Raw genomic sequence first — 12,262 nt, 5'->3', positions numbered from 1 at the left:
CATTCATTTAGACAATTTATTGTGGATCAATTATCTTAAAAGAGTGCTCTTTTCTGAGACAGCTAATTATACCTGCCAAATGTTCTATTTTAAAGTAAACTTTTATATTAAAGCATAACATATCTGCAGAGAAACACAGAAATTACAGGTGTATAGTTCAATGAATTTTCACATCATGAGCATAGCCATGTGATCAGCACCCATTTTAAGAAACAGAAAATTACTAGCATCCCTGAAACTTACTCCTTGTCTTTTCTTCATCCCTACACTCCTTTAAGGATAACTACTTTATGAGATAGTTTATTTTCCTTAAAGCATATATAAAGGATAAGAAGAAGGAAATATTAAAGAGAGGTGTGGTTGGGGTTACAGCCATGGTAGTTATACACATAACTCCATACTAGTTTTTCCAGCACTTGACCTAGACTGAGTTAATTTCTCTCTCACATCCACTGCTAAAATGATATGTTCCAATCAGGCTGACTCTCAGAACTTTTGGGAGAAATCTTGGTCACATATGTTCTATCTCTCCTTTTATATTTGAACAAGGGGTAACAGTGGGAGCTTTTTGTAATTATGTTAAGATCATAAAGGGAGATTTTCTTAAGAAAATGGTGACACCTAGAATGATAGAATTTAAAAAAAAAAAAGAAATGAAAACTCAGACTTCCTGTCATGTTAAACCTTTGGATAAATCCTATTCTGTATCCAGCTCTCATCAGTTATAAGAGCAATAGATTTATTTTCACAAAGGTTGAGATGGGTTTTTGTTTCTTGAAACTTTCAACATCCTATTTTTTATCTCCTGGTATAATTTAAATATTAAGAATTATCCATTCCTTGATGTTTATATAGAATACATCTGTAAAACTATATTTGCCAGAGTCTTATCAATTATAAATATTTTAAACCATTTCCTATGGTTGTCAGTCTCTTTATATCTTTCCTTTTTTTCTCAAAATTGGAAACTCAGAACTTTTTAAAAATTGTTTTTTTGTTCCTAGAAATTCAACACTTTTTTTCTAAATGAGTACACGATATTCTCTTATAATTTTTAAACTATTCTCTATTAATAGATATACTTGTATGACCTGTTCTTGTTATCTCTATTTCTTTTTTTTTCTTTACCAAGCTCTTAGAATCTAATATGAATAGTTTATTAATGATTTGATTTCACTGAAACAAAGACACTTTTAAGACAGAAAAAGGAAGGAAATTGGGATAAGCATGAGATAGGATTTAAATGCTCATCTAGAGAATTTGGAGTTTATTTCATTAGATGTAGAAACCATTTACTTTGGAAGATTTATCAGTTAGTGGAATACAAGATGTTTGATTCTAGGGTGTGGCAACAAGTTAGGATATTGAAATAATACAAGCAGAACTGAATGACTTACTAGACTAGCAAGAATGACAATGACAATGAAAAGTTAGAGATTTGAAAGATGTTTGAAAGAATGAACTTGATGATTGATCAACTTGCAGAAACAAGGAGGATAAAAGAAGTCAAAGCTGATTTTATATTTTAAGGTCATGATGGTTAGGAAAAGTGACAGTGGAATTTCCAAGAATGGAGTCCCTAAAGTTAAAAATGATTTATGGAGTAAAATTTAAATTCCAAATATGTTGATTTTTCAAGCAGAGGCAAAATGTTTTACTGTAAATATTGCAACAATGTGGACAGAGCTAGAGTGTATTATGCTAAATGAAATAAGTCTGTCAGAGAAAGACAAATACCTTATGTTTTCACTCATGTGTAATTTAAGAAACAAAACAGATGAATATAGAGGAAGGGAAAAAAAGAAAGAAGGGGAAGCAAACCGTGAGACTCTTAACTATAGAGAACAAACAAAGTTGGTAGAGGGAGGTGGGTGGGGAATGGGCTAAATGGGAGATGGGTATTAAGGAGGGTACTTGTTGTGATGAGCCCTGGGTGTTGTATGTAAGTAATGATTTCCTAAATTTTATACCTGAAACCAATTTTACTATATATATTAACTAGCTAGAATTTAAATAAAAACTTGAAAAAATATCCAGAAAAAAAATTGAAAATGTAGGATTCAAGCTAAGAATAGTGGTCAGTTGTCAGATGACTTTGAGGCAGTCTAGATATAGGTGATAATTGAGCCAACGGATGTAAATGAGATCCATAAAGAACAATATGTAAATAAAGAAGGAAGAGCAGGAAACTAACTTTGAGGAATATTAAGAAGTTGCTGATAGGAGCGCCTGGGTGGCTCAGTTGGTTGAGCGACCGATTTCGGTTCAGGTCATGATCTCACGGTTTCTGAGTTTGAGCCCCGTGTGGGGCTCAGTGCTAACAGCTCAGAGCCTGGAGCCTGCTTCTGATTCTGTGTCTCCGTCTCTCTCTGCCCCTCCCCCACTCATGCTCTTTCTCTCTCTGTCTCAGAAATAAACATTAAAAAAAAAAAAAAGAAGTTGGGGCACCTGGGTGGCTCAGTCAGTTGGGCATCTGACTTCAGCTCAGGTCATGATCTCACAGTCTGTGAGTTGGAGCCCTGCATCAGGCTCTGTGCTGAGAGCTCAGAGCCTGAAGCCTGCTTCGGATTCTGTCTCCCTCTCTCTCTGCCCCTCCCCTGCTCATGTTCTATCTCTCTCTGTCTCAAAAATAAATAAAAACATTAAAAAAAAAAAAAGTTGCGGATATTTTCACTGACACTGCTTAGCTTCCTGTCCACCTGATTCCACACTACAGAAAGATAGCGTATTTGTTTATTTTCTGTGTATACCATCAGCCTCTGCCTTACATTTTCCCAGATCCTAATTCTGTGGTGTGTTCCATTTATGGCTTTTTCTGTGGACTCAGACAGAGCATGGTTCCAGAGTATATTTTTAAAATAGAATCCGCACTCCTATTCAGTAGAACAATATCAGGGCTGGGCTCTAGAATCAGATTACCTGGGACTGAATCCTGATTCAAAAATCTACTATCTCTGTAGCCCTGAAAGTTTATTTTTTTTTTAAATATATTCACTGACCCTCAGAACCCATATTTATAAAATGAGTATATTAGGAATCTACTTCTTTGAAACTCTTCTGAATATTAAATAAATTAATAAATATTAAATGCTTATAAGGGTGCCTGGAACATATTAAGTGCCATGAAATGTAAGTTTTTAGTCCGTGTTGTTATTATTATGATCAGAGGAGGAGGAGGAGTAAGCTCTGCTACCTAGTGTACAAGATCCTATACATGATACTTAGGCTCCTGTATCTCTTACTAAATCCAAATATTCTATATTACAAATTTAATCTAGTAATCTGAGTGTTAATGATAAATTTATGACAACCATATAGTCAGCAGTAGTATCAGAATGAAATTGACCTTAGCACCATGTTCACCCTGCTAACAGATATGCCATTTGTCCCTTAAATCTGATTGGTTGTTCTACTTGGATCTTGAATCCTCTCTTTCATTACAAATCTCCTTCCTTCCTAAACTTAAAGAAAGTTGGCTGGAACCTTACTACAAGTCTTAGTTCTTTCTAGTTTATTTTCTAATTGGCAACATGTGAAAATCTTAACCTCAGCCAACTTTAGGAGCCAAGCCATTTATGAACATGTTTGGGATTGAGGATAATTTCCTTTGTCTCTTGAATATTGCTTGGATTTCTCTGTGGGGAGTCCATCTACATGATTGGATTTTTTAGTACTAGCTGCTGCAGTTGGAATTGTGACTGAAATAAGACTGAAGATTTAAAAGCTCAGATGCCAGACAAGACTCTAGGGCTTTGGATTCCAATTCTGGTAAATGATATCTGTGTGACTAGTAAGTTACTTTGCCTTTCTACACTTCAATTTCCTTATCTGTAAAATAGAGATTGAAAATATACTTCCTCATAGGATTATCGTGAAGATTAAATAAACTAACACATATAAAGTACTTAGAACTATGCCAGACTCATAGTAAGCATTCAGTAAGTGTTAGTCATTATCATCAGACACAGCTGGAACTCCTCGGTTGAACAAGGCAGACTTGTAATAATATTGTCTTCATCAGGTCTCCATCTCAGGTCCTATATTTCTCTTAGTTTAGGTTCCTGAAAGAAGAGGATAAGAAAAGAACTTTGGTGCAGATAGCTTATTGGAAAAGTGATTCCAGGAAGTGGTATAAGGAAACAGTAAGAGTGACACAGGAAACAACTAAACACCAGTGAAGTTTGGATTATTGAAGTTGATACTCTAGACCATGCATTCTGTATGGGGGCAATATAAATCCCAAAGTTCTTAGAAGAAGAGAGAAATGTTAGACATCGCAATGGTTTGTGGTCCTCTAGAGGGCTGCCGTATATAAATAGATGTACAGTATATCTGTGCTATTCAAATTTCATTCTGAATTCATCTAAAACAAAATTCTGAAAAAGTCCTTTAGGGACTATAATAATAATGATAATAGTAATAGTAATAATAATAAACATGGCACAGACAATGGGGACTTAACTCCATAGAGCTCAACCTGTAAGAATCATACAGAGTGCTTCCCAGAAATACCTGGTGTCTTTATTCATCAATTTTCCTTTGCGCTCTGGTTAAAGATTGCCTTTGGGGCATTAACTTGCCCATACTTCAACATCTTGGGCAGAATGCTAAAAGACAAGGTAGGGAGCTCTTGACGTAGAATGTCAGCAGTGCCAAGCAAGTCAGAATTGTCCACTACAGCTGACGCTAAGGTCAGAGGCGAGCTGAAACTGGGCATTATGGAGTAGTAAAATTCACTAATATCTAGTTCAGAAGTTTAAGCTCCTGCTTATTACTGGCTTTTTTTTTTTTCTTGAATAGGGCCTTGGCCACTGAAGTCTTATGTTACATTTCTGAATGTCACATTTTTTCATGATACTTTTCCTTTTAATCATGTGAAATATTTATACAAGGGCCAGGATTATGATCCCTGGGTATATATTTTTCTTTTCTTCCTTTACCTGTTTGGATTGCTACTTTAGAAGCCTCTTTTAAAAATGCTATGGAAGGGACCAATGCTATGTCATGATCTCACAGTTGGTGAGATCGAGCCCACATCAGGCTGTATGCTGACAGCCAGAGTCTGCTTGGGATTCTCTCTCTTTCTTCTCTCTCTGCTCCACCCACCATCCCCACTGCTCACACATTCTCTCTCTGTCTCAAAATAAATAAACATTAAAAAAATAAAAAATAAAGATGCTACGGAAAAAAAGCCAGAACTAATAGCTGCATTTTATCTGTTGACTTTGAAACCATATTTGAAACTCCTACTCTATTATGAACAAATTTATTATTGACCTCTGTGTTTTGATTTTGAATTATAAATCAAAAGTGGTTTTATTGACTAAACAAGTTCACCTCATTCTCAGACTGCTAATCCAGGTAAATACAAAATATTTATTGAGAAGAAAAAAATTAAATTGATCCAAAGACAATTCCCAGATAAAACTTCACGGTAATTTAGCAATATGTAAGTATGTTGATATCAGGATTAATTGAGAAGCCATGTCAAGTAGGATACTCAGCCTACCAAATGGATCAAGCAAAGAAAGACGTGCTTAAAAACTATGTAACAGCAATATGCATCCTAATGCCAACTGGCACCTACCAGGAAGCATCTGAAAACAAATAGTCCAACAAGGTGCACTTGTTATCATTGGGCTTGTTTATAAAGATTGTGAAAACTGAACATTCAGAATGCATGTGTTTTCTTTCTGATGACAGGTAAACAGGAATAAACATTAATGGGAGAAGGAAACCAAACTTCTGTGGCTGAATTTATCTTGCTGGGACTTTCACAGAATCCAAAGGTCCAGATCCTGCTGTTCTGTGTTTTCCTTACCATTTACCTTCTCTCTATGTTTGGAAACCTGCTTATAATAATCCTCATTCAAAGTGACTCTCGACTTCACACCCCCATGTACTTTTTCCTCAAAAACTTGTCCTTTGCTGACCTCTGTTTCTCTACAAGCATTGTTCCTCAGATGTTGGTCCACTTCCTCGTAAAAAGGAAAACCATTTCCTTTGCTGGATGCTCGCTGCAGATAATTGTCTTCCTTTTAGCAGGGTGTACAGAGTGTGCACTTCTGGCAGTGATGTCCTATGACCGCTATGTGGCTGTCTGCAAGCCCCTGCATTATTCCACTGTCATGACCCAGAGGGTTTGTGTCCAGTTGGCCATAGTGTCTTGGATCAGTGGGGCATTTGTATGTTCAGTGGACAGTGCATTTACACTGTGTCTCCCCTACCAGGGACAGAATATAATTAATCATTATTTTTGTGAACCTCCTGCACTCCTGAAGCTGGCTTCAGCAGACACCTACAATGCTGAGATGGCTCTCTTTTCAATGGGTGTGATTATCCTCTTAGCACCTCTCTCCCTCATCCTTGTCTCCTACTGGCATATTATCTCAACAGTGATTCAGATGCAGTCAGAGGAGGGGAGGCTCAAGGTCTTTTCTACTTGTGGCTCTCATCTCACTGTTGTGGTTCTCTACTATGGCTCTGGAATATTTGCCTACATGAGACCCAATTCCAAGACAATGAATGAAAAGGATCAGGTCATCTCTGTGTTCTATTCAGTTATGACTTCCATGCTGAACCCCATAATTTATAGCCTGAGGAACAAGGACGTGAAGGGTGCTCTCAGGAGGCTGGTTGGAAGATAGTCAACCTTCAGAGGCAGTGATTTCTGACATTTTTCTTAAGCACTTGGAAGCTTATGACTGACAACAATAGCTCTACTACTATCCTTGTCCTTTCTTTCCCTCGCTTTATATGCTCCAGTTGATTTTTCTTCTCCACACGTATTCATTAAATGCCTATTCAGTGCAAACATTGTGTCTAGAACCTCACAATATGTGAAACTTGGTGTCTTCCTTAAAAGGTTTCATTACCTCTTGGTCAACAGAGTCATGTTCTGTCTTGCACTCTTTTGTTTTCTTATGGTCTCTTTTTGTAGTTCTTTCCTGAGGGAAATATTTTCCTAGCAAAGTAAACTCACCGTTGAAATGTTGGACCAAGGGAAAAAATGGATTAATCTCCCTGAACATATTTCTAGCATCCTTCACCTATTAATGAGCTGGGAAACTCAAGTTGTCATACAGTCACCTGTGGGCTTGCTGAGGTTCTGTTTCCATGTTTCTGACTAAATCAACAGTGACTGGTTAAAAAGTCAGCATTCTTTTCAGACATAAGGATGTCTTATGAGATATACCCATAGATGCATTACCTCAAACTGCCTTATTTCCAGTTAAAAGTGATTGAATCCTATAGTGTTTCTGTAACTTTCAGGCCCTCTTTGGCAATGAATTTAACTGTACTGCATGATGACCCTTTCTAAAGCATTCCTTTCTTCTTTCTCTTTTCTCCTTCCTCCATTTTTTGGTGGATAATTTTGTGCATAGTGTGTACAGGTATGAAAGAGTGTGCAAGTATGTACAGTTGTCTGCATGTGTATGTGTGTCTGTTGTCTGTGACGTGTAAGCTTGACTATGTAGAATTCTCTACCAATATTATTGAATCGGATTTCTTCTCACCCCTTTACTAAGTACTATATTATCTTAGGCCAGTCTCACCTGTCCCCTAATTATTTTCCATGCCCTCCTCAGTTTTGTAGCTGTCTGCTACAATGAGTAGCAGAATAAGTTTGAGAGTGATTTCAAATGTATCACTTTGTTCTGGAGGGAGTAGAGGGTACAGGTGAATTCGCCTCAGAAAATAAAAGTAAATGTTTCCTTTTTTGATTATGAAAGGAATAATGTGAGAGTATTAAAAAACAAAATCGCACATAGTTCCCCCTCAAGGAATAAGTCCTGTCAACATGTCAATTTTATCCTTTCAGAATTCTCTCTCTCTCTCTCTCTCTCTCTCTCTCTCTCTATCTCTATCTCTTTCTCAAGAACGCATGCAGTGTTGGTGAGGTAATAAAAATTAAAATTGCTTCATGTACATGAAGAACTTGAATAAGTCTCATTGCTTTGAATGGGGTTTCTTTTTCCTGATACATTTCACTAACCCCCCAGTGAAAAGAATCTGAATAAAGATCCTGCCAACCTTCTTCCTAATGGATATGAATCTGTAGAAGACTGTTAGCACCAGAAGGTTGGAGGACAATAGCATAATATTTAAACCAATTATAGAAAGTTTGGGGTTTGATAATAGGGGCAGGAGCTCCAAAATGTCATTACAAGATTTGGTACTGAAAGTGGCTGGTGTGAACAACCACTGGAAATATTTTGGAGAGGAAAAATTAATCACTGAATTAAGGCGAGATTGGCAAATTGGGGCTGGGTAGAAGGAAAGAAAAGAGAGAAAAGACAAAGTAAAAGACATAAGTCCAAGATCAAGGTGTCAGTAGGTTTGGTTTCTCCTGAGTCCTCTCTACTTAGTTTGCATATGGCAAGCTTTTCTCTGTGTCCTCACAGGGCCTTTCCTCTGTGTACTTGTACCCCATATATCTCTTTGGGTGTCCAAATTTCCTTTTCTTATAAGGACGCCCCTCAAATTAGATTAGGGCCCACCATAATGACAAAGTTTAACCTAATCACATCTTTAAAGGCCCTATCTTCATTAGCTGGTCACATATGACTCCCCCTTAATAGTTTTTCCTCTGTTGAGAGGTCGCTTTTAAACCTACCAAGTGGTTCTATTGGCCTGAGTCCCTTTTACAGAGACTTGGCTAATTCTCTTCCATAGGATTCACATATGGCCAAGTGGAGTCATGCTTGTTCCTATTTCGTTAAATTCTGGGGTGTGGAATGCTGTCTCTTCTCTTCAACCAGGGAGACTATACCAGTCCATAATTGACTTTTAGATTTTTTATTTGTGAAGAAGGTACTTGTTCTAACATTAATCAAATTCCAGATTAGACACAAAAGTACTTTTGAAGCTCTTGTCACTTGAGGTGAGGGGAAGCACCTTATTTTCTCAGGGAAGGAAGAGTAAAAATATCTTCAAATTATTCCTCTCCACCAGCTTCCAACTATGTCTATTTTCATACCATAGTAGGGTTTAAGGTTTATTGCCTATAAATCATCTATTCATCACTTCCATATAAGTTTTCCCTAATGTTTGGAATTTGGAGGTACATGAAAAATGCCTCCATGGATTTTAGATAATATTTCTGTTCTATTAAATTAGTATACATGCAATAATCTAGCTGAAATTCTAGGAAATTCAGTCAAGTAGTACCATTTAAAAATAATGTACCATGTTATATTTATTTACTCTCCATGACACTCATTATTCAACCATTTTTTAAATCTCTTCATCATTTTGTACATTCTAGTAAATTTAAGACTATACCTTTGAGCAATGTCATTTATCTTAAATATTATTGTCTTACAATATAGCAGTTAGGTCAGTGCCTTCCACATATGCTTGTGACCCTTATCGTTTCAGGGCAGTTTGACTTCCACTAGCGACTATAAGCATCTTTTGCATCCAGACTTTCTTTGGCCGATATGCCAGTTCTGCTCACATGCCCAGAAGGCCTGTGGCCCAGGGAATTAATGTCCCCTGCAGCAACCAGGACTTGGATGATTGGTGACAGTTGGTGTCTGAATACCCCAGATCCCTCACACCTTAGGTGCGATATACATCTGAGGTACATGTTCTACTCTTCTTTCTCAGAGTTCTCCAGGAGGATTAAGATCCAGTTGCCCACAGTAACTTGCTTGATGACACAACCTTTATTTGTTCTTTTGCTTTTCTGTCCCACTTCCCCATCCTATTAGTTTTAAACTATAATCACTCCCTAAATGAACTTTTTTCATTCAAATCCTTGCTCATGGTCAACTTCTGAGGGACCCAGACACACTCATTGTTTATAAATTATGTTTCCCCTGCTACAAATTGTTTCAGCTGCATGCTATCTGCTCAGTCCTTTGATGTTAATTAAAAACTGTATCCTCTGGGTGTCTGAATTAAGGAGGTAAAGAAAGAGGGAAAATATGGGGGAAAACTCTGACTTGGACTAGCTTCTGTACCATTAGATGATATTTTTCCATTTTCTGGTCTGGGAAACCTCTTTATTTTGGAATTAAACATAAATAAAACTTAGTCTAGATTATTTGGGTATGTCAAGTTTTAAATTCCCAAGTCTGAAGCAAAACTTGTTATTTATTTTTTTAATTTTTAAAAATGTTTATTTATTTTTGAGAGAGAGAGACAGAGCACGAGCAGGGGAGGGGCAGAGAGACAGAGAGACACAGAATCTGAAGCAGGCTCCAGGCTCTGAGCTGTCAGCACAGAGCCCGATGCAGGGCTCAAACTCATGGACCATGAAATCATGACCAGAGCTGAAGTCACACACTCAACTGATTGAACCACCCAGATGCCCCAAAACTTGTTTTTTAATATATTCTTTGTTAAAATATAGAGTTGGTGAACATTTCTTCTAAATCTTGTCCCATAACTTTTCCTGTCTCTACTTTACTGACCTGAAGTCAGCTTTAAGATACACTTATATCTTCATGAATATTTTGTTTGTTTATTTATTTATTTACTTTCTTGTTACCAGACCAAATATTGAATTTAACAACAATTATAGAGCAAATGTACTATATAGAGATTGCCAAATTGGATTATAGATAATTGTTACTATTTACTATTATTTAAAAAAATTTCAAATATTTATTATTGAGGTATATAGCTGACATACAATGTTATATTAGTTTCAGGTGTACAACATAGTGATCCAGCAATTCTATACATTACTCAGTGCTCACCACAAAAATATAGTCACCATCTGTTACCGTACATTGTTACCAAAATATTATTGACTATATTCCCTATGCTGTACTTTCCATCTCCTTGACTTACTTATTTTACAACTGAAAATTTGTACCTCTTAATTCTCTTCACCTATTTTGCCCATCCCTCAACTCCCCTCTTCTCTGGCAACTGTCAGTTTGTTCTCTATATTTATGTGTCTGTTTTTTTTTTAAGTTTATTTATTTTTGAGAAAGGAGGGGAAGGGCAGAGAGAGGGAGAAACATGATCCTAAGCAGACTCCACACTGTCAGCACAGAGCCAGATGTGGTTTCTATCTCATGACCCATGAGACCACGACCTGAGCTAATACCGAGAGTTGGATGCTTAACCGACTGAACCACTCAGGTGCCCCATGAGTCTGGGTTTTGTTTGTTCATTTGTTTTGCTTCTTAGATTCCATATACAGGTGAAATCATATTTGTTTTCTGGTATTTGTTGCTGGTATTTGTTTCTCTGTCTGATGTATTTCACTTAGCACAATACCCTCTAGGTCCACCCATGTTGCAAATGCCTGATACCATTTTTTATGGCAGAATAATCCATCACTATATAGATATATATCACATATTTTTTGTATCCATTTATCTGTGGATGGACACTTGGGTTGCTTCCATCATCTGGGCATTATTTATATATCTTTTTGAGTTAGTGTTTTCATTTATTTGGATAAATATCCCTACTGGAATTACCAGATCATATGCTATTTCTATCTCTAATTGTTTTGAGAAACCTCTATACTGTTCTCCACAGTGATTGCATCCATGTACACTCCCACCAATAGTGTATGAGGGTTCCCTTTTCTCCACATCCTCACCAACACTTGATACTGCTTGTCATTTTGATACTAGCCATTCTGACTCGTGTGAGGTGATATCTTATTGTGGTTTTGATTTGCATTTCTCTGATAATTAGGGACATTCAGCATCTTTTCATGTGTCTGTTGGGTACCTGTGTGTGTTCTCTGGAAAATCCCAGACAAAGCTGGAGGTATCACAATCCTAGATTTCAAGATATACTACAAAGTCATAGTAACCAAAACAGTATGGTTCTGGCACAAAAATAGACACATAGATCAATAGAAAAGAATAGAGAGCCAGAAACAAACTCATATTATTCATCTATGACAAATGCAGCAAGAATATATAATTGAGAAAAGACAGCCTTTTCATTAATGGTGCTGGGAAAACTGGATAGCTACATGCAAAAGAATGAGAGTGGACTACATTCTTTTACCAGCACAGAAATACACTCAAAATGGATTAGAAACCTAAATGTGAGATCTGACCATAAAACTAAAAGAAACATAGGCAGTAATCTCTTGGACATCAGTCTTAGCAACATAAGCTACTCTGATATGACTCCTCAGACAAGGGAAGCAAAAGCAAAAATAAACTATTGGGACTACGCCAAAATAAAAAGCTTCTGCACAGTGACAGAAACCATCAACAAAACAAAAATGCAACCTAGTGAATCTGAGAAGATACTTGCAAATGATGTATTCAATAAG

The 12,262-nt window shown here is 36.8% G+C and overlaps 1 protein-coding gene across 1 annotated transcript; it reads left to right on the top strand.

Moving 5' to 3' along the window:
• The first annotated feature begins 5,723 nt into the window (after nucleotides 1–5,723).
• LOC132662439 (olfactory receptor 2D3-like) lies at nucleotides 5,724–6,647 on the top strand. Its single transcript, XM_060607908.3, has one exon. It carries the CDS (start codon nucleotides 5,724–5,726, stop codon nucleotides 6,645–6,647), a length of 924 nt encoding a protein of 307 aa, XP_060463891.1.
• The last annotated feature ends 5,615 nt before the right edge of the window (nucleotides 6,648–12,262 follow it).

Source organism: Panthera onca, chromosome D1 (assembly GCF_046562875.1).
Source record: "Panthera onca isolate mPanOnc1 chromosome D1, mPanOnc1 haplotype 2, whole genome shotgun sequence".
Lineage (NCBI taxonomy): Eukaryota > Metazoa > Chordata > Mammalia > Carnivora > Felidae > Panthera > Panthera onca.
This window is presented reverse-complemented; position numbering and strand designations above follow the sequence as displayed.

What these genes read in the sequence shown, in the direction of transcription:
- LOC132662439 (XM_060607908.3), top strand. Translation starts at nt 5,724, where the DNA reads ATGGGAGAAGGAAACCAAACTTCTGTGGCTGAATTTATCTTGCTGGGA.